The following is a 27075-nucleotide window of genomic DNA, read 5'->3' on the forward strand; positions in this document are numbered from 1 at the left end:
AGCACAGGCTCCGGACGCACAGGCTCAGCGGCCATGGCTCACGAGCCCAGCCGCTCCGCGGCATATGGGATCCTCCCAGACCGGGGCACGAACCCGTATCCCCTGCATCGGCAGGCGGACTCTCAACCACTGCGCCACCAGGGAGGCCCTAGCTTTTAAAGCCATGTTCTGTATCATGAACCCATCCCCCATGTTTCTAACCTCTGAAGCAGTCCCTGGGGAGGTGTGAACAACATTTTGTAGCTTGGTATTTTTGAAAGCATTTTATGTGGTAAAATACAGCAACAACCAAAAAAAAAAAACAGGCAAAATTATGACTGTATCAAACCGTAAATCCTTTGATGTGGTAAGCAATTACATTTCAAACCTGAGATTTTCTGTCAGGATAACAGGCTGACAGGAGAAATCCTTCTAAGAATTACAGGTGGCCGGTAAGAATCCTGGCAGCCGTTTAGAAAGTATATTGTTTTTGAGGACCTTTAAGGAGAGACCATAGATGCCTTGTTTCTCTGGTATAGTTATTTAACATCATTTCTCACAACCCATTGTGCTAGTCCTCTCACTGGGGGAGTTAGAAAGGCCAGGGGTCAGCTCTGAGGAGCCCGTATTTCTGTGGTGGCAGCTGGCAGACACTGAGGTCTTTTGAGCTGCCTAGGAGCGAAATCAGAATGCCATTAGAGGATACGGCTGTTGCTGTGTGTGTAGGGATCCTGGCAAGGGATCTGGAGGGAAAAGAAAGTTGCAAGATCGAGTGTATCAGTTGAAATAGAGAAGGAGCAGAATGTCCAAATACCGTCATGGAGGAGTGTTTAGGCAGGAATATCATTCACAAATCAAGGTCCATGGCAGCCTGCCCTGGCCTGGAACAGCCAGAACGTCTTGGTCGTGGAACACTAGGGAGCGTCACATGGGCTGGAGTAGAATACTGTCGGAATATACAGAGCTGGACACCACCTGTTTGGTTACTACCTAATCGTCTGTTTATGCTGCGTTTCGTTGCAGGTTCGAGTCATCCTCCCATGCCATCAGTATGAGTGCCTATTTGCGAGAACAGAGAAGGGAGCTGTACAGTCGGAGTGGAGAGCTTCAAGGTGGGTAATCGACCTCCAGAAAAATTAGTTTTCTGGAGGAAGATCTGAAGTGTTTATAGCATGTGAATTTGAGGTCTGCATTCACAGGATTCTTTCAAGATAGCAAAGATGGAAAGACCTGGTAATCTGTTTCTTCTATCATTTCCCAGCATCAGCTGCCAAGCAGCTAAAACTATTACTGTGGCCTCAGGATTTATAGACCTGCTACCATTCAAGTGGGAACTCAGTGTGAAAAGAAATGAGGGCAGTTCCTTTTTGCTTAGAGGTGGCAGACGTGATTCCAGTCACAGTCTAAGGGAATGCCAGTCTTCTGTGGCTGCCACTGTTATTTTAATTATTGTTTTCAGTACTTTCTGGAATATGGCAGGGGTACTTGAGATTTGGAAAAGTACAGATGCAGTCTCTGTTGTTACTTAAGGGAAGAAGGATGCCTTTAAACAGTACGTTCTGATCAACATAACTTTGACACGCAAGATATTTGATGTTCATGTGTGGTTACTAAAATGTTGGAATCTGAAGAAGAAAATAATTAAGAAAATAAACTATAAGTAAATTTATTTAAATTAAAAAAATCACACTAATAACATTTTTTCCTGTGACCAAAAGGGTGCTAATCATGGTAAATGTGATCAGTTAAGAAAGATTTGTGAAGGTCTGCTAAGTGCAAGACATCCAAGCACTGGAAGGGATGGAAGTTGTTGAGTACAGGGAAATAAAAGAGAAAAACCTTAAGATCCAGTTATGAAAGTAAGGAATGAATATCAATAACAATATAAGGCAGTCAGTGGTAACAACTAAGTGGATGGTATGGATAAAATTGCTAGAGGAGTTGAGAGGGGAGAGATTCTTTAAATTATTTTAGAACTATGGACTTTCTCCATGAGGGATGGAGAGGAACACTTTCACTGTCTTTGATGCATTGCAGGCACTTGGGATATTTTGTAGTGATTAGCCTAGACAATTAAATATTTAGTTTTTAAGACTCATCATGATTCTACAATAGAATATCAGGAAGCAACTAGCCAGCCTTTTAGAGTTAAAAGATTATCGCCTCGTCATTCCTACCTTCACCTTCATTATTAATCTATCAGTAAATACCTGTAGATTTTTCCAAAGACTCTGCTATGCTGTCTCATAGTTATATCACAGTAATAATTCCACAGCTCAGACATAAAGTTACCAGAATTAAAAGCCTAGAAATACATTTGAAGATATAAGGGAAAGGGAATTAGCTTACAAGCATTTTATTTAATATTAAAGTATTGCTGTATGTTCTAGAAAACATGAAGTGTGTGTCTTGGAGTCTTGAAGTGGAGGAGTACAGAGCGTAGTTAGGCTTGGAACAGATGAAGGAGAGAGCCACTGTATGGTCAGTCAGACAAGGAGGGAAAGAGGAGGGTGACCTGGGCTTCTGCAGGGAACTACCTCCTGGCAGTATAGGGTGGACTGCAAGGCTTGGAAGGAAATGATAGTCTTGGAACACACATTCTTGTAGGACTGATCATACTTGAACTGACACTTAGGGGGTGTAGAAAATTACCTAGGTTTGGAGAGCTCTTCCATATCTCCACGTTCCATCACAGTGTCCTACTTATTTTTATTTTTTTTCTGGTTTCCCAAAACCCCACAGGTTTTTTCACACACACACACACACACACACACACACACACACACACACACACACTCTGTATTTTATTTTTACAAGCGATAAATAGACTGCACAGTGTCCTACTTATAAATTCAGAATTGACCTAAGGAGTAGTTTAAGTTTACCTCCAAAATTTCTCTCCACCTGGCTTCTAGTATATGAAATTCCTTTCGTGAGGACACACAGAGCCTTTCTTCTTCTTTTTTAGCTTGAATCCTGATCACTTCCTTTTTTATTCATTAAAAATTTTAATTTTTTAGAGCAGTTTTAGGTTCACAGCAGAACTGAGTGGGAAGTACAGAGAACAGCCCCGTCCCTACATACGTGTACACAGCCTCCCCGACTTGCAGCAGGCAGCCTGCACCGCAGTAAAGCTGTTCACTTGACGCTGAGAGATGAAAAGGTAGACCACGTAACTAATGGGACAGCAGTGCAACTTGTCATTCACTCGTATTCCAGCCTCGTTACTGAACGAGGATAAATGACAGATACCAGAGTCCTCTTTGTTTAGTAGCCAGTGAGCACGGTGAGTGAGCACTCTGCGCTTTGCTGTAGCTGTGCCCCATCCCCAACCCCACCCGTGGTCCATGACCTCTTGAGAGACAGACGGTACAGCCAATCAGTGAAGAGCAGAGGGTTCTGGGCCCGTACTGCCTACGTTTAAAACCTAGCTCCCCATTTCCTAGCTTCAGAAGCTCCGTGCCTCCTTATCTCTAAATGGGCGTATCTCTAAACAGTGCCTACCCCCAAGAGGTTGTTGTGAACGTTAGGGGAGTAAGCTATGAAAAGTGCTGCGAAAAGGACCTCACGCAGTAAATGTTATGCGTTCCTCCTTCTCTCCAAATGTTGTTATCTCTAGTTTTGTCACTTCAGAGTTTTCGTATACATTCTGTTTGTCTCCTCGTTGGGCGAAACCCTGCTCAGCTCTCCAACTTCAGTTGGTCACTGTGATGAGCCCTCCCCGCTGGTGTCTCCTCTCCCTAACATACCGCCTCCAAAAAAAAAAACAAAACAAAGCACACACTCTCTGTCTCTCTTTCCTTCTCTCTCTCTCCGGGCTCGTGGCCCCTGCTGTGTGTGCACATCTTTACTGTTCCCTTTCTTATGTCGTTCTCCACACTGGATTGTGGATCTGCCACAGAGCTATGAGCTCCATGAGGGACATACTGTTTTATCCCCTGTGCTTAGTACAGTGCCTGGTATAGTAAATGTTCAGTAAATACTGATGGACTCACTGACAGAAGGAATGAGGATGGCAGAGGTCTAAAGTAGGGTGGACAGCTTATTAGGTGACAGGTTAGGAAGGAGGCCCCAAAGGAGATCGGGCCACTGACAGCCATTATCAGCTTCAGAGGTTTGCATTAGCTTTTAAGTTTAAGCCGAAGTAGAGCCTATACGTAGATGCATTTTTGTTCTTTGCAGTTATACATGGCTTTATTAAATAGAAATGTTGCCCTTGAGCTGTCTGGCCTAGGACAACATTGCTGTATATAATTGAAAAACTTTGAAAAATCCAACTAAGTTACAGAGGACTCTCATTCTGTGAGAATGGTTAATCGAAGAATCATTGTAATCTAGGAACTTTACCATCCTTCAAAAAGTTAGTTGAAATATGGAACTTTCAAGCAACAGGCTATTGTACGTACCAGTGTTGAGCAAAATAGGAGCATTTATCTCTGGTTGGAGGGGAGAAAGTAGCTAGCAAACATATCATGTTCATAATAATCATCAAAAATAATTGAGCTGAGCTGACACATCACGTGCTTGGTGAGAGGCTGTATCAGCTGACCAGTTTTTGTGCAAGTTTCATGGAGTTTCATTCAGGAACCAAAGTTTCTCTGATGAATGCTTTTAATATTGCAGCAGGAAAAAAGGAGCTGGGGGGGAATCACATCTTTTTTCCATAAAAAACGGTCATTCTTTTTCAGTTATTCTATTAATCTGACTGGTCCGAGGACCACAGTGAGATCTGCATTTCACCTTATCCTGAAAAGGCATAGTTAAATAGTTCAGTCACATCATAAGAGATTGGCAGGAGATTTTCATCTCTTCTCTTAGAGCCACGAAGCTGCAGGCTTCGCTTCCCAGTGGTTTGGTTCGTGAGGTCAGCTCTTCCTTCTGTGGTAGGAGAGTGGTAAAGATAGACCATCAAAGTAACATTAAAAGGCTCACATCTGACAAAAGTTAAGCTCCTGTCAACACTTCTAATTCATCATACAATTAAAAAATGTTCTACCTAACAACACACAAGGGGGAAAAAAGAATGAAAAAATGAGATTTCTTTGGTATCATCAACCCATCTCAGTTGGCTCTAACTGTCTACAGGTGGTTCATTACATTGCGTGCTGTGGGCAGCTGGGCTGAGGACGTCGGGGTGCTGTTCCCAAGAGTGCAGGGCAACAGCTGGAAGTCAAACTTGTTCATGTGTCTGCGTTAATCACGGATGTCCTGTTGTTCTGAGCCCCTCCACTGCTTCATTGTACTGCTCACAAAGTCATATGGTAGCTTAGAAAGGTACTCATTTTAAAGAACATTTAGCTTCAATATAGTGTCTGAGTTTTTTTTTTTTGAATTTTATTTTTTTATACAGCAGGTACTTATTAGTTATCTATTTTATACATATTAGTGTATATATGTCAATCCCAGTCTGCCAGTTCATCCCACCGCCGCTTTCCCCGCTTGGTGTCCATATGTTTGTTCTCTACATCTGTGTCTCAGTTTCTGCCCTGCAAACTGGTTCATCTGTACCATTTTTCTAGGTTCCACATATATGCATTAATATACGATATTTGTTTTCTCTTTCTGACTCACTTCACTCTGTATGGCAGTCTCTAGATCCATCCACGTCTCTACAAATGACCCAGTTTCGTTCCTTTTTATGGCTGGGTAATATTCCATTGTATATATGTACCACATCTTCTTTACCCATTTGTCTGTTGATGGGCATTTAGGTTGCTTCCATGTCCTGGCTATTGTAAATAGTGCTTCAATGAACATCGGGGTGCATGTGTCTTTTTGAATTGCAGTTTTCTCTGGGTATATGCCTGAAAGTGGGATTGCTGGGTCATATGGTAATTCTGTTTTCAGTTTGCTAAGGAACCTCCATACTGTTCTCCATAGTGGCTCTATCAATTTACATTCCCACCAACAGTGCAAGAGGGTTCCCTTTTCTCCACACCCTCTCCAGCATTTGCTGTTTGTAGATTTTCTGTTGATGCCCATTCTAACTGGTGTGAGGTGAGACCTCATTGTAATTTTGATTTGCATTTCTCTAATAATTAGTGATGTTGAGTAGCTTTTCATGTGCTTCTTGGCCATCTGTATGTCTTCTTTAGAGAAATGTCTGTTTAGGTCTTCTGCCCATTTTTGGATTGGATTGTTTGTTTTTTTAATATTGAGCTGCATGAGCTGTTTATATATTTTGGAGATTAATCCTTTGTCCATTAATTCATTTACAAATATTTTCTCCCATCCTGAGGGTTGTCTTTTCATCTTGTTTATGGTTTACGTTGCTTTGCAAAAGCTTTGAAGTTTCATTAGGTCCCATTTGTTTATTTTTGTTTTTATTTCCATTACTCTAGGAGGTGGATCAAAAAATCTCTTGCTGTGATTTATGTCAAAGAGTGTTCTTCCTATGTTTTCCTCGAAGTGTTTTATAGTGTCCAGTCTTACATTTAGGTCTCAAATCCATTTTGAGTTTATTTTTGTATATAGTGTTAGGGAGTGTTCTAATTTCATTCTTTTACATGTAGCTGTCCAGTTTTCCCAGCACCACTTATTGAAGAGACTGTCTTTTCTCCATTGTATATCCTTGCCTCATTTGTCATAGATTAGTTGACCATAGGTGCGAGGGTTTATCTCTGGGCTTTCTATCCTGTTCCATTGATCTATATTTCTGTTTTTGTGCCAGTACCATATTGTCTAGATTACTGTACCTTTGTAGTATAGTCTGAAGTCAGGGAGTCTGATCCCTCCAGCTCCGTTTCTTTCCCTCAAGACTGCTTTGGCTATTCGGGGTCTTTTGTGTCTCCATTTTAAGATTTTTGGTTCCAGTTCTGTAAAAAATGCCATTGGTGCTTTGATAGGGATTGCATTGAATCTGTACATTGCTTTGGGTAGTATAGTCTTTTTCACAATATTGATTCTTCCAATCCAAGAACATGGTATATCTCTCCATCTGTTGGTATCATCTTTAATTTCTTTCATCAGTGTCTTAGTTTTCTGCATACAGGACTTTTGTCTCCCTAGGTAGGTTTATTCCTAGGTATTTTTTTCTTTTTGTTGCAATGGTAAATGGGAGTGTTTCCTTAATTTCTCTTACAGATTTTTCATCATTAGTGTATGGGAATGCAAGAGATTTCTGTGCATTAATTTTGTATCCTGAAAGTTTACCAAATTCATTGATTAGCTCTACTGGTTTTCTGGTGGCATCTTTAGGATTCTCTATGTGTAGTATCATGTCATCTGCAAACAGTGACTGTTTTACTTTTTCTTTTCCAATTTGTATTTCTTTTATTTCTTTTTCTTGTCTGATTGCCGTGGCTAGGACTTCCAAAACTATGTTGAATAATAGTGTTGAGAGTGGACATCCTTGTCTTGTTCCTGATCTTGGAGGAAATGCTTTCAGTTTTTCACCACTGAGAATGATGTTTGCTGTGGATTTGTCGTATGCGGTGTTCATTATGTTGAGGTAGGTTCCCTCTGTGCCCACTTTCTGGAGAGCTTTTATCATTAATGGGTGTTGAATTTTGTCAAAAGCTTTTTCTGCATCTATTGAGATGATCATATGGTTTTTATTCTTCAATTTGTTAATATGGTGTATCACATTGATTGATTTGTGTATATTGAAGAATCCTTCCATCCCTGGGATAAATCCCACTTGATCATGGAGTATGATCCTTTTAATGTGCTGTTGGATTCTGTTTGCTAGTGTTTTTTTTTTTTTTTTTAATAAATTTATTTTATTTATTTTTGGCTGTGTTGGGTCTTTGTTGTGGCACGCGGGTTTTCCCTAGTTGCGGCGAGTAGGGGCTACTCCTCGTTGCGGTGCACGGGCTTCTCATTGCGGTGGCTTCTCTTATTGCGGAGCACAGGCCGTAGGCGCGTGGGCTTCAGTAGTTGTGGCTTGTGGGCTCCAGGGCGCAGGCTCAGAAGTTGTGGCACACAGGCTTAGCTGCTCCGCAGCATGTGGGATCTTCCTGGACCAGGGCTCGAACCTGTGTCCCCTGCATTGGCAGGCAGACTCCCAACCACTGTGCCACCAGGGAAGCCTCTGCTAGTGTTTTTTTTGAGGATTTTTGCATCTATATTCATCAGTGACATTGGTCTGTAATTTTCTTTCTTTGTAGTGTCTTTGTCTGGTTTTGGTATCAAGGTCATGGTGGCCTCATAGAATGAGTTTGGGAGTGTTCCTTCCTTTGCAGTTTTTTGGAAGAGTTCGATAAGGATGGGTGTTAGCTCTTCTCTAAATGTTTGATAGAATTCACCTGTGAAGCCATCTGGTCCTGGACTTTTGTTTGTTGGAAGATTTTTAATCACAGTGTCAATTTCATAACTTGTGATTTGTGTGTTCATATTTTCTATTTCTTCCTGGTTCAGTCTTAGAAGGTTCTACCTTTCTAAGAATTTGTCCATTCTTCCAGGTTGTCCATTTTATTGGCATAGGGTTGCTTGTAGTAGTCTCTTAGGATGCTTTGTATTTCTGTGGTGTCTGTTGTAACTTCTTTTTCATTTCTAATTTTATTGATTTGAGTCCTCTCACCTTTTTCTTGATGAGTCTGGCTAATGGTTTATCAATTTTGTTTATCTTCTCAAAGAACCAGCTTTTAGTTTTATTGATCTTTGCTATTGTTTACTTATTTCTATTTCATTTATTTCTGCTCTGATCTTTATGATTTCTTTCCTTCTAACTTTGGGTTTTGTTTGTTCTTCTTTCTCTAGTTCCTTTAGGTGTAAGGTTAGATTGTTTATTTGAGATTTTTTTTGTTTCTTGAGGTAGGCTTGTATAGCTGTAAATTTCCCTCTTAGAACTGCTTTTCCTGTATCCCATAGGTTTTGGATCGTCGTGTTTTCATTGTCATTTGTCTCTAGGTATTTTTGATTTCCTCTTTGATTTCTTCAGTGATCTCTTGGTTATTTAATGTATTGTTTAGCCTCCAAGTTTTTGTGTTTTTTACATTGTTTTCCCTGTAATTGATTTCTAATCTCATAGTGTTGTGGTCAGAAAAGATGCTTGATATTATTTCAGTTTTCTTAAATTTAGTGAGGCTTGATATGACCCAAGATATGATCTTCCTGCTGTTTTAGGATGGAATGTCCTATCAATATCAGTTACGTCTATCTGGAGTATTGTGTCATTTAAAGCTTCTGTTTCTTTATTAATATTCTGTTTGGATGATCTGTCCATTGGTGTAAGTGAGCTGTGAAAGTCTCCCACTATTATTGTGTTACTGTCGATTTCCTCTTTTAAGCTGTTAGCAGTTTCCTTATGTATTGAGGTGCTCCTATGTTGGGTGCATATATATTTATAATTGTTACGTCTGCTTTTAGATTTATCCCTTGATCATTACATAGTGTCCTAACTTGTCTCTTGTAACATTCTTTTTTTTTGTGTGTGGTACGTGGGCCTCTCACTGTTGTGGCCTCTCCTGTTGTGGAGCACAGGCTCCGGACGCGCAGGCTCAGCGTCCATGGCTCATGGGCCCAGCCGTTCCGCGGCATGTGGGATCCTCCCAGACTGGGGCACGAACCCGTGTCTCCTGCATCGGCAGGCGGACTCTCAACCACTGCGCCACCAGGGAAGCCCTCTTGTAACATTCTTTATTTTAAAGTCTGTTTTATCTGATATGAGTATTGCTACTCCAGCTTTCTTTTGATTTCCATTTGCATGGAATATCTTTTTCCATCCCCTCACTATCAGTCTGTATGTGTCCCTAGGTCTGAAGTGGGATTGTGGTAGACAGCATACATATGGGTCTTATTGTATCCATTCATCGAGCCTGTGTCTTTTGGTTGGAGCATTTAATCCATTGATATTTAAGGTAATTATCGATGTGTATGTTCCTATTACCATATTGTTAATTGTTTTGGGTGTGTCTTTGTAGGTTGTTTTCTTCTCTTGTGTTTCCCACTTAGATAAGTTCCTTTAGCATTTGTTGTAGAGCTGGTTTGGTGGTGCTGAATTCTCTTAGCTTTTGCTTGTCTGTAAAGCTTTTGATTTCTCCATTGAATCTGAATGAGATCCTTGCTGGGTAGAGTAATCTTGGTTGTAAGTTCTTCCCTTTCATCACTTTAAGTATATCATGCCACTCCCTTCTGGCTTGTAGAGTTTCTGCTGTGAAATCAGCTGTTAACCTTATGGGAGTTCCCTTGTATGCTATTTGTCGTTTTCCCTTGTTGCTTTCAATAATTTTTCTTTGTCTTTAATTTTTGTCAAATTGATAACTATGTGTCTTGGTGTGTTCCTCCTTGGGTTTGTCCTGCCTGGGACTCTCTGCACTTCCTGGACTTGGGTGGCTATTTCCTTTCCCATGTTAGGGAAGGTTTTGACTATAATCTCTTCAAATGTTTTCTTGGGTCTTTTCTCTCTTTCTTCTCCTTCTGGGACCCTTATAATGCGAATGTTGGTGCATTTAATGTTGTCCCAGAGGTCTCTTAGGCTGTCTTCATTTCTTTTTATTCTTTTTTCTTTACTCTGTTCCGCAGCAGTGAACTCCACCATTCTGTCTTCCAGGTCACTTATCCGTTCTTCTGCCTCAGTTATTCTGCTATTAATTCCTTCTAGTGTAGTTTTCATTTCAGTTATTGTATTGTTTATCTCTGTTTGTTTGTTCTTTAATTCTTCTAGGTCTTTGTTAAACATTTCTTGCATTTTCTCGATCTTTGCCTCCATTGTTTTTCCGAGGTCCTGGATCATATTCGCCATCAGTATTCTGAGTTCTTTGTTGTTTTTTTTTGTTTTGTTTTTTTGCGATACACGGGCCTCTTACTGTTGTGGCCTCTCCCGTTGCGGAGCACAGGCTCCAGACGCGCAGGCTCAGCGGCCATGGCTCACGGACCCAGCCACTCCGCGGCATGTGGGATCTTCCCGGACCGGGGCACGAACCCGTGTTCCCTGCATTGGTAGGTGAGCTCCCAACCACTGCGCCACCAGGGAAGCCCCTAGTATTCTGAGTTCTTTTTCTGGAAGGTTGCCTATCTCCATTTGTTTTAGTTGTTTTTCTGGGGTTTTATCTTGTTCCTTCATCTGGTACATAGTCCTCTGCCTTTTCATTTTATCTATTTTTTGTGAATGTGGTTTTCATTCCACAGGCTGCAGGATTGTATTTCTTCTTGCTTCTGCTGTCTGCCCTCTGGTGGATGAGGTTATCCAAGAGGCTTGTGTAAGTGTCCTGATGGGAGGGACTGGTGGTGGGTAGAGCTGGCTGTTGGTCTTTTAGGCAGAGCTCAGTAAAACTTTAATCTGCTTGTCTGCTGGTGGATGGGGCTTGGTTCCCTCCCTGTTGGTTGTTTGGCCTGAGGCGACCCAACACTTGCGCCCACCTGGGCTCTTTGGTGGGGCTAATGGCGGACTCTGGGAGGGCTCACAGCAAGGAGTACTTCCCAGAACTTCTTCTGCCAGTGACCTTGTCCTCATGGTGAGACAGAGCCACCCCCTGCCTCAGCAGGAGACCCTGCAACACTGGCAGGTAGGTCTGGTTCAGTTGCCTATGGGGTCACTGCTCCTTCCCCTAGGCCCTGATGTGCACAGTACGTTGTGTGTGCCCTCCAAGAGTGGAGTCTCTGTTTCCCCCAGTGCTGTCAAAGTCCTTCAGTCATATCCCGCTAGCCTCAGAATCTGATTCTCTAGAAATTCCTCCTCCCATTGCCAGACCCCCAGGTTGGGAAGCCTGACATGGGGCTCAGAACCTTAACTCCAGTGGGTGGACTTCTGTGGTATGTGTTCCCCCATTTGTGAGTCACCCACCCAGCAGTTATGGGATTTGATTTTATTGTGATTGTGCCCCTTCTACTGTCCCATTGTGGCTTCTCCTTTGTCTTTGAGTGTGGGGTATCTTTTTTGGTCATTAGTTCCAGTGTCTTCCTGTCAATGATTGTTTAGCAGTTAGTTGTGATTCCGGTGCTCTCGCAAGAGGTAGTGGCAGTCTAGTGTCTGAGTTTTAATGTGTGATTCTTCAGGAGAATATGGTAACTGATGAACACATGGTGTCATGAGGGTTGGAAAAAAAAAAGTCAAAATACTTACTGCTGCCCATGACCAAAACAGGGTCTTTGGTTAATCCCCTGTGCCTCGGTTTTCTCATTTGAAAAATAGAGCTGTTATCAGTTCTGACTCTTTTAGGAGGGGATATTGTGATTGTAAAATTAGATATCAAAACTCTGGAAAAATTAGAATAGCTATAATTGATTGAAATTAAAATGGTGCTTTAAAAAAAGTTTATCGTTGTGAAATGAGGAGAGCTGCATCCCTCTCTTTATCTCTCATTTTCTCCTCCCATTCACTCTCACTGTTTCTCTGGGTCGGCTCACCTCAGGGTCACCGGTGACCTCCATCTTGGCAGACTCAGTGTTTGCTTTTCTGTGTTCATCTCACTTGCTCATTCAGCAACTGTTTTCCTTTTCTCTTTCTCATGTTTTTTCTGAGCCTTCTCAAGGGCTCTTTGGAGTGTCTCCTGGTTTGGTCCTGAAAGCTTTCCTGTGTTCCCTCTGTACACTCTCCCCTGATGATCTCAGCCAAAACCAAGCTTTGCTTGGGGCCAGGTGCAGATGACTTGCAGATCTAGGTCTCCTGCCCAAATCTCATGATTGTTTCCTGATCTCTTCCAGCATCCTATCTCCCCTCCCCACATCTTATCATTCTTAACCTCAGCATGTTTTTTATTTTCCTCATAACACTTAAAAGAATATGTACATCTTGTCAACTTGTTAATATTCTACACAGAATGCAAGCCTTACTCACTAATGCGTTCCAGTGCCTAGGACAATACTTGGCTTGAATTAGGCACTTCGAAAATATATGATGAAGGAGGCCTCTTTCCTCCATATCTCCTTATTTGCATGTACAGGCCTACTTATTTGAGAAACACTAGCGGGAGCTTTAATAAACAGACTAGGAGTTCTGTACTTTGTCTTTGCTCATTTTTTTTTTTTTTTTTGCGGTACACGGGCCTCTCACTGTTGTGGCCTCTCCCGTTGCGGAGCACAGGCTCCAGACGCGCAGGCTCAGCGACCATGGTTCACGGGCCCATCCGCTCCGCAGCATGTGGGATCTTCCCGGACTGGGGCACGAACCCGTGTCCTCTGTTTCAGCAGGCGGACTTCCATCCACTGCACCACCAGGGAAGCCCTTTGCTCATTTTTAAAGGTGATCAAACTCACTAATAGGTAGAGTACATTAATTGTCACCAATCCAAGTAGAAATGTATACTCAGTTTTGACTAGTTTCTTCTCTGTCTTGGGGCTACTTAGTACTTCTATTTGTACTCAATCATATTACCTTTAAGAGTGTCATTTTTATCCCAATTAGTTAAATGAGTGGCATTTCTATGGCCCTGACATTGAAATAGTCTGTAAAGCTCCAACCACTTGAAATAGTCTGTAAAGCTACAACCACTTGAGAATTGACTTTTCTAAGAGGATTTGCTTTACATAGTAAATATGGAAGTACTGACATCAGGGAAAACTGGGCTCTTATACTGACCTGACCTGAATTTTCTGAGTTTTTCTCTCTATTGGGTTGTTGGTAACTGGGGTTGTGAATACTTAATAGTATCGTATGTAATTAATCTCCTTGGAGGTGGCTTGCCCTAAGGTAAGGCAATATTTGAAATAGATTAAGCATGAGTTGATTATCCTTTTTACAGAAGAATTTATTATAGGAGGATTTAGTATAGGAGTCTCCTAAGTAGCAAGCTGTTCTATAATGGAGCATTTAAAGCAAGATTTCACTTATGCACACATTTTCAGGGACATTTTGGCTGAAGTGTGAGGTACAGCAGTTTTTCACACATACCACCCTTTTGTTCCACAGCCTTATATATAAGAAGCACTTGTAAAGCTTTATATTCATGAAATTTGATTAGAAAATTCTTTGTAGTCTTTAAAATCTTGCTTAATGACTTTGTTAATAACTGAGTAACAATATGCAAGCGACATGGGGAAAAATACTTTTTTTTTTGGTTAAAATTGCACATAATTGTTTCAAAATAACCTTAATCTCTTAGTTATCTCTTCTGTTTTAGGTTGTAAAATAGTGTATGAAAATTGATTCCCCCTCCTTTTGTATATTTATATTCTTGCTTTTTAAAAGACAGATCATAATTTATATGTAAGATATGTCTTAATATGAAATTATAATACAATTTTTATAAGTGCTAATTTCTTTATCTTTTCCTAAGAAGTAGTAAGTAATAAATATAGTTTCCTCAGGTCATGAGCAGGCAAATGCGTTATTTCAAATCATATAGGAAATAAAAGTGTTCCTATGCCACAATTGTTATTGAGCATACTAGCCCTTAGTCTTAATCTATGCCAGATAGATGTTTATTTTATTTTAAAATGTTCTTTTGTGGATTTAGTTTATATAAAATGGATTTGTTTTCTGAATAAGTCTAGTTCATAAAACATCCTTTCTACCCAGTGGACAAACCACTGGTAGCTGAACCATGTGGAAGATCATGAGAAAATGGATCATGAGAGTACAAAGTGGCCATCACACAGCCTTATTTAGTAAAGTCTAAGAGCCTCACTCTTGAGAAATGACCCTTGGTCATTGTGCAGAACTAGTTGATGATATATCATCTTATTTTTAAAAAACTTTTGTTCTACCCATTTATTCATTCATCCATACAGAGATAGGGGAGAAGAGGGAATGCTGCTAAATGAGATACATATTTGAGTTTTAAAAGTGATACGTATGCATGTCTATCTATATTATACTTCAATTAAAAGGTTTTTTTTAAACCAAAGTATGAAAAAACACCAGAAACTTCTAACATGATGTAACAGAGAATTTTGAATGTTAGCTTCTCTTATATTTTTCATCATTTGGTTCACATTAATTTTTTAATAATGTGAAGATGATAGCTTTGCTATTATTCCTTATTTTCTTAGACTTTCTCTAGGACCATAAGAAGTTATATTTTGGCAACCTTAGTAGTTTATATGATGCAACTAGTAATTCTGACCTGAGCTCCTTTAGAAGATAGAGAAGACCACAAACATTTATAGTATATAGTGAGGAAAGTAATTATTAGAAACTAGTGAGAATGCTACATAACAGATTTATCATTGTCCCAGTAAGACACAATTTATAAGGTAATTTTACATTTTCACAATGAAGGTTGGGTCCTTCAGGAAGGCTAATAGTTAGAGATTACCTTATCTAAAGTGATCTGTTACCAAAATTCAGAAGAAATTGATGTAAACATGCACATAGTATGATGTCTAGAAAATGAAAAAATAGATTTTAATGGTAGAATGTGCTTTAGAACTCATAATCTAGTGCTTTTAAACTCATTTTTCAGACGAGATCGGGCGCGTTCAGGGTGGTATGGCCGTAGACTTAAACTCATTTTTCAATCATAGGACCTGTCTTCTGTTTAAGTCTTATTTCATAATTCAAATGGTTTGACTAAGTGGGGTTGGGGGCTCAGAGCCCCACCTGCTTAGATGCCCCCCCTTCCATTTGCTCCTTTCCCCTTCCTCTGTGTGGCACCAAGGCACCATTACAAAACTACAGACTCCCAGAAGCAGACTTCTACGCAATGGAAAACTTGATATCGGGAGAGAGATGACATTACAGATTTGTAGGGATAGGACAGACTAATCAATAATGGGTGTTAAGACAATTGATTATCCATAAAGAAAAAAAGACATTAGATTTGAACCTCATATCATTAGGAAAATAAATTTTTGATGAGTTAGAACTCAGATGTGAAAGGCAAAACCTACGGACAAGTATGCTCATAGCAGCATTGTTTGAATAACAGAAAACTGGAAACAACTCAAATGCCATAGACAGGAAAAAGGAATTATAAATCAGTATAGCCATGATTCCACATGGCTGAATACTTTATAACAGTGAAAATGAATGAACTCTGCTATATATTAGCTTGGTTGAGTCTCCAAAGCAATCACATAGGAATATATATAGTCTAGTTCCATCTACATGAAGATCAGAAGCAGTCAGAACTGAATAGTATCTTCTTGCGGCGTACTTCCTTATATGATGAAAATGTGAGAAAGGTAAGATGGGGGCATAAATATAAAACTCAGGCAAGGGATCTCCTCCAGAGAGGATGCAGGAGGATATGATCAAAGAGAGGAGCACATGGGGCTTGAAGGGGATAATGGTGGTGTTGTGTTTCTTAAGCTAAGTGATGGAAATGGTATTGCTTGTTTTATTATTTTTAAAACCATACAAATGTCATAGATACTCATATATATAATACATTTCATTAAAAGTAGAAATATAATAATTTTTAAAAGGGCCTCTAAGTGTCCAGAGACAAAACCATATATGTAGTGTAATGCCCCTGTTTAGAAGTCTAAACCGAATTTGGAGTTTTCTGTGACCTCTGGCTTGGTTCTTGGGCCTGCAGCATTCCACTGACACTCTGTGTCCCTGCCGAAGCTGTGAATGATTATTGAACTAGTCCTGTACCTTAAGGAGTTCATGAGAAGATAACCTCAGGGTCAGGAGGGCTCCCTCCCCACTGACCCACACCTTCCTCTCCCTCATCCTCCATCTGGGTGTCAGAACCTAGCCTTGAGCGAGGTCAACAGCTATTCTACTTTTCTTTCCTGTATTTTCTAGGAATTCTGGTTGTTTATTGAATCGGTACAGATTTATCACATGTATTCATACTGGACACTTCACTTGGCCTTTAGGATACAGTAATGAACAGAACCAAGTTTTGATTTTTGCATTTGAAAGTCAGAAGAATAGAAAGGGACCATGAATGTGTCACAGAGAGCCTGGCACTTGTCTCCCAGCATTTGTTCTATATTAACAGAGCCCCTGGTTTTTAGCCGGACACATGGCCACCCCAAAATATAAACATATCTAAGCTTTCCTTGCAGCCAGCCGTGGACACATAATTCTAACCAGTAGAATGTGAGTGAAAGTGATATGCATAACTTCAGGTCTTACATTTAAAGGGAAGGCTCTCCTTCTCTCCCAGCCCGGTACCTGTGTGCTGTGTGAAGATGTTCATACACACAGTGTGAACGAAGCATGGTGGCGAGTCATCTTAGACCGCACAGGTGAGGCCGAACTGTAGGGATGGTAGAACAGTGGGATACAGGGAGCTTGGGTTTCTGGGACCGTGGAGTGTCACACTCTGATGACCAGAGCCACCATCCCATCCCAGAGTTCTCTGTGAGAGAGGAAGAAACTGTCTTGTTTAAGTCACTAGTAGTTTGATTCTCTTATTACTTGCAGCCCTACTTATGTTCTAATTAATTCAGCATACAAGTAAGTGATCACAGCCCTGTGATATGTGCTATGATGGAGTTGTATATATATGTAACTGAGATGTGTGTACAAGTTCTGGGAAAGGCAGGGAGGTTTTCATAAGTATTTAAGGTTTGAGCTGCTTATAAAGGATGAAAGGAAGCTTTCCAGATAAAGAAAGAAGGGGTGGGCATTTCAGGCAGTGGGCATGGAGGGATAAATGCTTGGAAGTGAGAGAGTATAGGCTTTTCTTGTTTCATAACATGAATTGGATGTAACTTTTTCTGTTAATTAAGGAAATCAGTTCATGTATACTGATCTCTACTGATTATAATTTGTCACTTTTGGGAACCAGAGATGACAGAAAGGACACCAAAGCTGTTGTGAATGGCTTTGGCCATTGTGCATCATAACAGCTAAGAGATGAAGAATTGATAGGAACCAGTGGTGTATTGGCGATGATAGAAATATAAAAGATGATTATACTAGAGCGAAAGCTACATATAATCACACTGGATTTTCTGAGCAGTGTTCAAGCAGTATAGCCTTGCCAGCTTATTATTAAAAATCCTATAGGAAAAATAACTTTTAAATGCAACTATGGTAGCAATATCAAAATCAGGCCGTGCGTGGTAGCTTCAACTTGAGATATTGGCAGCGTCTGGATCGCGAAGGACCAGCCCAACCTAATTCCAAAGTCCCTTGTTCGGCTTAGGCTGCAAATGGCAGCTTGCTTCTGTATGGAGATGGCAGAGTTCTGTGTGCTCACATTGGATTTCCAGCTTGTAACTGTGGTGTGGATGAAAATACGCATCAAGTTACTTTTGGCTTCACCACAGTTTTAAACTTGAAAATCCCGTATTACGGTAATTTATGATAGTCTGTATGAATGCTACATGAATACTGTAATAGTCATAATATAGGATGTTCATTCCTAGAATTGTGATGACATCTACTGAAGTGCAGCCAGTTCATTTGCATATTCATGCCCACTTAGCTCAAATAAGTCCCTGTTTGTTTGCACATTAATGCCTGATTTCCGCACCAGTTAACTCGTTTACATATCCCTGTTTAGTTGGTTAGTGAGGTTCATATGTGGAACATTGGTGCAGCTGTTCGTGCTTTGAGTAGCTAGGGGAGCTTTGTGGTTTAGTGGGAGGAGTACCTATTACTCACCTTGCTTTTACTAGGCAAGTCACTTTACCTTTCTGAGCCCCAGGTTACTCAGCTGCTGTAGTGAAAGTAGCGATACTTACCCGGCCTCTTAAGGTTCTTGTAATTGATGTATTGGAGTTGACAACATACAATCAACATTTCTAGGCCAACCATATTCTAGGCACTGCTCCTGGAACATTTACATATGGGAGAGTTCTAGGTGCCATGGAAGGCAAGACATGCAAACAGAGACAGTTTTCATAAATGTTAGAAGTACCTGGGGGAGCATGGAGGAGAAAACACAACATTCCCGAGGGAGTCATAGAAGCTGTTACAAAGGAGGAATCATTATATTGAAATTGGAAAGATGAGTTAACCATACTGACCAGGGGAAGGGCACTCACTGCAAGTAGGGAGAGGATGTAAAACACACAGCTGTGTGAGAGCTCCAGGGAACTAACTGTAGGTATTGCCTTGAGGAAATATTGGACCCAGTCAAGGGAGATGGGTGGGCAGATCTCAGGGGACCTGGTATAACAGCAAGAAGGCATGGTTTCTGTCCTGTGAATGTTAAGGAATCCTCTAAGGATTTAAAGCAGGAGAATCACATAATCAAATCTGTATTTTAGTAAAAGTATTCTCGTGCCTTGCGGAGGAGAATCAATGCAGTGAGGTTGGAGACAAGAAGGCAAATTGTATTGTTGTTTCAGGTGAAAGCTTATAGAAGAGTATGCCAGCTTTTTTTTTTTTTTTCTGCAGTACGCGGGCCTCTCACTATTGTGGCCTCTCCCGTTGCGGAGCACAGGCTCCGGACGCGCAGGCTCAGCAGCCATGGCTCACGGGCCCAGCCGCTCCGCGGCATGTGGGATCTTCCCGGACCGGGGCACGAACCCGTGTCCCCTGCATCGGCAGGCAGACTCTCAACCACTGCGCCACCAGGGAAGCCCATATGCCAGCTTTTTAGGAGGGTAATAGCAGTGAGGATGGAGAGGTGGGAATAGATCCAAAAGCTAATTTCGAGGTAGAGTCAGTTGGACATGATGACTCATTCTGTGTGGAGATTGAGCAAGAGATAGGCTTGGTTCCCAGTTTTCCAATCTGGTGACTTGGGTAGATCATGATGTTATTTAAGATAGGAAATGCAAGAAGAGAAGTAGTTTTTATGGAGTGTTAGCGGCGAGGGTAGCTTTTTAAAGTACATATTTTCATGTTTCTCTTCTAGGTTTGTTTAGATCTATATAATCTAACATTAGCTAAACTAACTTATTGAATATCTATTATCAACTCCCTCATGATTAAGGCATTCCGCAATGTTCGATTACGCATTACCATTCCCCTTCCTAAGTGCAGAGTATTGGAGTTAGAGTTTTTTCCCCTCCCTCCTCCTCTTTCTATTTTTAAATTGCAAATACTGCTTTTCTCCTTTCTAGAATTTGATCTGTTAACTTTAGTGCCCTAATAAGTCTCTGAAGAATATGAATTCTTTAATTTTTATTTCTAGGTATCTCCTGTATTTTTATTATTATTAAAATCAAGCTACCATCCATCTTTCGTAATAACTTGTTTTTTGATTTTGTACAAGTCACTTTACCAGTTTTCTCAATTGTAAAGAGAAGCTCAGTGTTCTCTCTGACCTTCATTCTGTCCAAAGCTCTAGATTCTTGAGTCTCAGCCAATCAGTCACTCTCTGTTCTGGGTCTGAGGACTACTTAGTAGTTCAGAGTGTGGTCTCTGCAGCCAGGTTTCCTATCTGGGTGACTGGGCAAATTAACCCTTCTGTGTGTCAGTTTCATTTTCTATAAACTGTGAATATAATATACCTATCTCTTAGGGCCATAGTGAGGATGAAATGAGTTAATATGTGTAAAGTGTTTAGAACATACTAAGCACTGAATAAATGTTAATTTATTTGTGACTGCCCCCCCATCCCCCACCCCCAGCACTTAGCATCATTCTTCACACATAGGAGGCACTCAGTAAATTATTTTAAAATTAATGAATAAGCACGCTAATGGACAAGTAAATTTAAGTAGAATCTCCTATAATGGTCCTTAGAAACTCTTTTGCTTCTTTTCTGTTTTCTTTGACAAAAGGCCTTTTAGTCAGAGGGTTGAGAAACCATGTTTACTTCAGTGATCCTCCCAATCTTACAGTGTTAAGTGGCATCCACTGCAGTAGTCTGGGTGGAATTTACATATATCTCTAACCACAAGGGCTGCACTTAGTGACTCTGTAGTGATCTGTTCTTCCCATTTATATCCTCCCCAGAGATAAATATTCATGGCAATAATGAAAGTAGCCATTTCTCTTCAAAGTTATTTTGATCTCGTCACACTAACTCTGAACTTTACTACACAAATAATTCAGAATGATTAGTTTATGGCAAAAAAAAAAAGGAGGAGGCTAAAGTGGAATGGACATGACTTCTGTTTATGAATTAACTACATCTGAGCATTTGGCAATGTTTTATTTACCTTGTTGTTTTGCCTTCCTCTTTCCTCCAGTTTTAAATCATTTCCTTGCTACTTGTGAAAATGAAAAATAAAAGAAGTTATACTCTAACTTTTAACCTAAAAAATCCTAGAGGTAGCAGAGAGCTCAAATTAGTACCATAAAGGGAAATAAATTGAAATGATCTATTGAAAACAACATAAATTCTTAAAAACAACAAACGATGTATGACTGAAATGAAGTAAGAAACAAAAACAATTACAGCTAATCTGAAAGGGGAACTTTTGACTTAGCCTGGAAGGTGAGCAATGAACTGTGTGTGGACGTTATTCTCCACAGAGTGGCTACAGAAAGAGGACTGGTCAAAGCGAGGCTGTGGACGGGACAAACCATTCACTCGTTTATGATTATCTACCCTTTGTAGATTCTGTGGCTCTTTCTGGAATCTGTTGGAATCAATAATTTGAACTCTTAAATATTTCATGAGTCATTTAAAAAAATTTTCAAGAGAAGATCTTTTGCTACAGAAATTCTTTTAGCATCTAATTTGAGCTGTTGACTCCGATCATTTCAAAACTGTTTACTCCGATTAACTTAGTAGATGTAGTTTCCTCAGAATAGATACAGAATTTGGTCTTATTTCCTAAGGAATTGAAATCCTTTGTTATCCCCGAATCAGTCAGTATGGTTCTTTTTTTTAACGTTCACTTCTAGGACAATTTTAGGCAAATATAATGCCCCAAGGGGAATAATTAGCTCAATTTTAGATGCTGTTTGCTTCATCTTTAGCCATAATTGTTTTATTTTACACTTTGAAATTTGTCACTGCCTTAAATGTTTTTAGAAGTAATGATATAAATTATATAAATAGAAATTTTCTCTAACATATGAGCCTAGGAACTGAATCCTTTCTGTTCTTCCTTTTTTTCTACCTTATTTTCTTTATTATTGCCATGCTATTTTACTTTGTATTGAGGTAGAATATACCTACAATGAAGTGTGAAGTGTGCTTATCTTGAATATACATCTAAAATTTTGCATATATATATATAAATCGTATAACCAGCACCGAAAAGATTTTCTCATGTCATTTCCCAGTCAGCCTCACCCCCCTCAAGGTAATGATAATTCTCATACTAATGCTGTCACTTAGTCTTGCCTATTTAACTTTGTACAAATAGAATCATACTATGTCTTACGTATCTGGCTTCTTTTGCTCAGCATAATGTCTGGAGATTCATACATGTTATTGAAGGTATAGTTTATTTTTATTGCTATATATTCCATTGTATGATTGTAGGGCAAATTATTCATTCCCCCTGTTAATAGACATTTGTCATTTCCACTTTGGGGCTATGATACATAACTATGCTATGAAGAATTTTGTACATATGCACTCATTTGGGAATTAATATAGGAGTGGAATTGCTGGGTCATGAGCTAAGCACGTGTTTACCTTTAGAAGATACTAACAGGCGTTTTACAGTTACAGAAATTAATGAGAAATTCTATGAGAATTTCATTATTCTACATTCTCACTAATGTGATTTTATCAGCCTGTTAAGTTTTCTCTTTTCTGGTGGATGTGTAGTCTACTTTATTAAAAAAAAACAAAAAAAATCTCTCAGGTCTCCCTACTTCTGAATATGAGTATTCAGTTTACAGGCTATTTCCCGATTCACTGATTTATAGTACTACAGCTTTTCATAGTAATGTGACCCTGTGTTCTTCCTAGGAAGTCCTGATTGTGTATATACGGTCTTACCCAGAATTCTTGGGTGGCCTTTATTGTTAGAAATCACCTATTAACCTGTCATCACTTGATGGAATATAAAGATATCTCCTCTCTTTGCCTTTTTTTTTTCTTTTCTTTGGTCAGTGGCTTTCTATTTTGAATTACATCTTTATTTCATGTATCTTACTGATATTCTCACTGGTGGTAGGCAGAACTCTAAGTTGACCCCAATGACCTGTGACCTTTAGAATTCCTCCTCTTGTGTGTGGGCCTGATCTGTGAATATGATAGAGTATCATTCCCATGATTAGGTTACATCATACTGCACCTGTAATGGGATTTTGCAGATAGGATTAAAGTTCCTAATGATTTATCTTTGAGTTAATCAAAAGGGAGATTACCCTTGGTGGGCCTGACTTAATCAAGTGAGTCTTTAAAAGAGACAAGATGCAGTACAGACCCTAACCTTGAAGAAGTAATTCTTGTGAGAAGAGTGGGCCATGTGAAGGACCTGAGGTGGTTTCTAGGAGCTGAGAGTGACCCCTGTCCAACAGACAGCAGGAAAACGAGGACTTCAGTCCTACAACCACGAAGAACTGGATTCTGCCAACAAACTGAATGAGCTCGGAAGAAGACCCCAAGCCTCAGATAAGTGTGCAACCCTGGCTAGCACCTAGTATTCAGCCTAGTGAGACCCTGAGCACAGGACCCAGCTAACCCATGCCTGGACTCCTAACTCACAGAAATTGTGAGCTGATCAATGGTTGTTGTTTTAAACTGCTAAATTTGTGGTAAGTTGTCAATAGAAAATTAATAGAAATCAATAGAAAATTAATATACTACCCAGTCTTGATACTTCAAGATTCTTCCTTTTAGACTTCCAAACATTCCCTTAGACAAATGGATGGAAGTTGCTAAACTAGTTCCCTTACTGTAAGCTAGGAAAAGAACCACCTTTTTTCTTCTGACCCCAAATTTACTTGAGCTGTCAGTCTTGCAATTATTCCCTGCCCCTCCAGGTCTCTGTGACTTAGAAGCTGAGAGGGACTTTGAGAAAGGATGGAGGTCTAATACGTTTCTGTAGACTTTACAGTATGAGATGAGGTTAAAAAAATTTTATAATACTTTATATGTACAATAAAAAACATCATCATGATAACCCTCTAAGGCAAGCTGTACAGAACCTGTTCCCTCTCTGGGCTGTCTCCCGTGCACCAGACACTGAACATGTCCAAATCAAACTCATGATCTCCCCTTCTCCCCATCACCCCCAGGCCTGCTCTTCTTTCAGTGTACCTGATTTCATTAAATGGCGTTGTTGACTTACCAGTTGCTAAACTCAGAAGTCATTCTTGTCTTCCACCTTTGTACTACACAGTTTGTGACCAGACCCTACTGATACTACCTCCTAAACCCATCTACTGTGACAAACCCATCTACTGTTTTGATAAATGGCTCTTGCCTTACCCAGGTTCTAACTGCGATCACCTCTTGGTTGTTACTGCCTCTGCCTTAAATTCTTCCAAACCACTGGCTATTCTGGAACCAGAGTGATTTAAAAGTATTCAGTGATTTCTTATGTCCCTTGTGCTAAACCCCATGTCCTTACTATGTATGAGTTGATCACCAGTTACACACAGCCTCTTCTTGTCCCCTTTTCCTCACCATGGCCTTCTTGTTGGACTTCTCATGACCTTCTACTGGACTTCTCAGAACTTGCCAAGCTCATTCAGGCCTTGAGGCCTCCTTCCTTGGAATTGGTTTGCCCCTATCTTCTCCTTCTCCTTGATAAATAGTTGTCATCTTTAAGGTACTTCTTTGCTTTATAAAAATATTTTTATATAATACTTATTAAGTATTTACCATGTGTAAATCAGTATTCTAAAAAATTTTGCATGGAGTATCTTCTTTCATCTTCTTAGCTATTACTTCCTTCAGGAAGCTTGTTTTGTTTTGTTTGTTTAAATTTTCCTGGACAAGGTTAGGTTCCTTATTTGTAGCACATGGCACGCTTATAGTTATTCAGCTAATTACTCGTTATTGTTTGTTTGAAATGTGTACTTACTTATTTTAAAGTTCTACACAGGCAGGAACCTTGTCAGTTGTGTTTACCTTACATACCAAGTTTCTAGTCCAGTGTCCGGCATATAGTAAGTTCCCAATAATTATTCAGGCTTTTTAAAAATGAAAAGAAGTTCAATGTTACACATTAACCAAATGGTGAACTAGACAGAAGCTTAGGTCTTTTCTCTCCAAGTTTAGAGCTTTGTCCAGTATGTTAATAGTACTTGAGAGATGAGCAAATATATCATAGATTATATTAAGAAGGGAGATAAGGGACACTAATATTATTTGAGAGAAGAGAGTGAAGTTATTGAGGTGGCTTTTTTTTTTTTTTTTTGTGGTACGCGGGCCTCTCACTGTCACAGCCTCTCCCGTTGCGGAGCACAGGCTCTGGACGCACAGGCTCAGCGGCCATGGCTCACGGGCCCAGCTGCTCCACGGCATGTGGGATCTTGCCAGACTGGGGTATGAACCCGTGTCCCCTGCAGGCGGACTCTTCAACCACTGTGCCACCAGGGAAGCCCGAGATGGCATTTTTAAGTATATACATAATTATCACTTGATTCTCATAATCATTTTGTCAAGTAGGCCTTGTTTTCTAATTTTTTATGGCTAAGAAACCGCAGCTTATAGAAGTTAATTAACCTGAACAAAGTTGCAAAACCAATAAATGATAAAGATGAACAGTTAATAGAGTTTCATTATATAAAGTTTGCAAAATAACTTGCATTTGAAATGGCTTGTGCCTTTCTCTACTTTATTGAGATAATTTACGTACAGTAAGCTACATTCATTTAAAATGAACAACTTGATGAGTTTTGATGGGTGTGTACACAGATACGGGACATTTTCATCACTCAAAAGTTTCTTTGTGCCCTTTTGTAGTCTGTTTCTCCCTCAATTCCCAACCTCAGGCAGCTATTGAAATGATTTATGGCAAGAGATTAGCTTGCAATTTCTGTATTTTACATGAATGGAATCATACCATTTTGTGCCTGGCTTCTTTCATTCAGTATAATAACTTTGTCATTCATATTGTTGCATATATCAGTAGTTTGTGCCTTTTTATTGCTGAGTAGTACTCTGTGGTACGGATATACACAGTAGGTATGGGTATATCACATTATTTATCCTTCCAGCTGTTGATGTATGTTTCAGTTGTTTCCAGTTTTGGTTTGTTGCAAATAATGCTGCTCTAAACTTTCATGGATAAGTCTTTGTGTGAGATGTATATTTTCAGTTCTCTTGGGAATACTTGAGCGTGGGATTGCTAGATCATATGGTAGGTGTGTGTTTAACTTTTTAAGAAAATGCCAGTTTTCTAAAGTGAGTATGGCATTTTATATTCCTACCAGCAGTGTATGCCAACCTTGGATTTGTCAGTCTTTTTAATTTCAGACTTTCAAATGAGTGTATAATGGTGTTTTATTGTGGTGGCTTGTAGATTTTTAATGCAATAGCTTATTGATGTATTGTGTAGCTGTGGATTTGAACATTCTAAATTCAAATTAGAATCCATCTCAAATCTTTTTTCTCTTGTTAATAACTAGTCCAGACCTATTGTTCTGTTATTTTACTTTATTTTTTTAAGATGTTGGGGGTAGGAGTTTATTAATTAATTGATTAATTTTTTTGCTGTGTTGCATCTTCGTTTCTGTGCGAGGGCTTTCTCTAGTTGTGGCAAGTGGGGGCCACTCTTCATTGCGGTGTGTGGGCCTCTCCTGTTGCGGAGCACAGGCTCCAGACGCGCAGGCTCAGTAGTTGTGGCTCACGGGGCTGGTTGCTCCACGGCATGTGGGATCCTCCCAGACCAGGGCTCGAACCCGTGTCCCCTGCATTAGCAGGCAGATTCTCAACCACTGTGCCACCAGGGAAGCCCAATTTCTTTTGAAATAACTTTTAAAATATTTACCTCTATGGCATTTTTAAGTATAGAGAAAATAGACATAACTATTTTACAAGTCAACTGTAGAGCCATGTATATTTATATTCATTCATATGTTAAAAACAGTGCTTACTAAAAGTACTGATTATTGTGTATCTATATAGTTCCAGCATCTTCTGAACGTTTGTGTAATATTATTAAACAGGAGTGAGTGAGTGCTAAATAAGTCATGCTCTGAAGCTAAAAATTCCCAGTTGTTGCCTTATTAGTAATCATAGGACTAATGCAAAGTGCTGCTAATTAAGACTTTCTGTTTTTCTTTGCATGCCGCCATGGCAGCAAATGGTATCTTAAACTGACAAGCTGTAAATTAAAACTTGCAGAATGCAAGACCTGGTCTAGGGAAAATGAAGTTATGTATAGGTGACTTGTTCCATTTGAATTACTCAGAGGGCTGCTGGTGTAGACCAGCTGTGTTCTCCACTGACAAAAACGAATCTTGACATTTGGGATAATGAAAATTCAGTTCAGCACCTCTTTGAGATGTATGATAATATATTGTCAGTCAGAAGCAGAGGGAAAGGTGGGAGC

At 39.9% G+C, this 27075-nt stretch overlaps 1 protein-coding gene across 1 annotated transcript in view; it reads left to right on the plus strand.

Moving 5' to 3' along the window:
* The window catches only part of EXOC4 (exocyst complex component 4), an 815775-nt gene that overhangs the window by 232593 nt on the left and 556107 nt on the right, over positions 1–27075 (plus strand). The window contains exon 9 of the mRNA XM_082632942.1: positions 1003–1091. Within this exon, the coding sequence (XP_082489068.1) occupies positions 1003–1091 (89 nt within the window). The remainder of the gene's footprint in view (positions 1–1002; positions 1092–27075) is intronic.

The sequence above is a fragment of the Mesoplodon mirus genome (assembly GCF_964341445.2).
Source record: "Mesoplodon mirus genome assembly, chromosome: 9".
In the NCBI taxonomy this organism is placed as follows: domain Eukaryota; kingdom Metazoa; phylum Chordata; class Mammalia; order Artiodactyla; family Ziphiidae; genus Mesoplodon; species Mesoplodon mirus.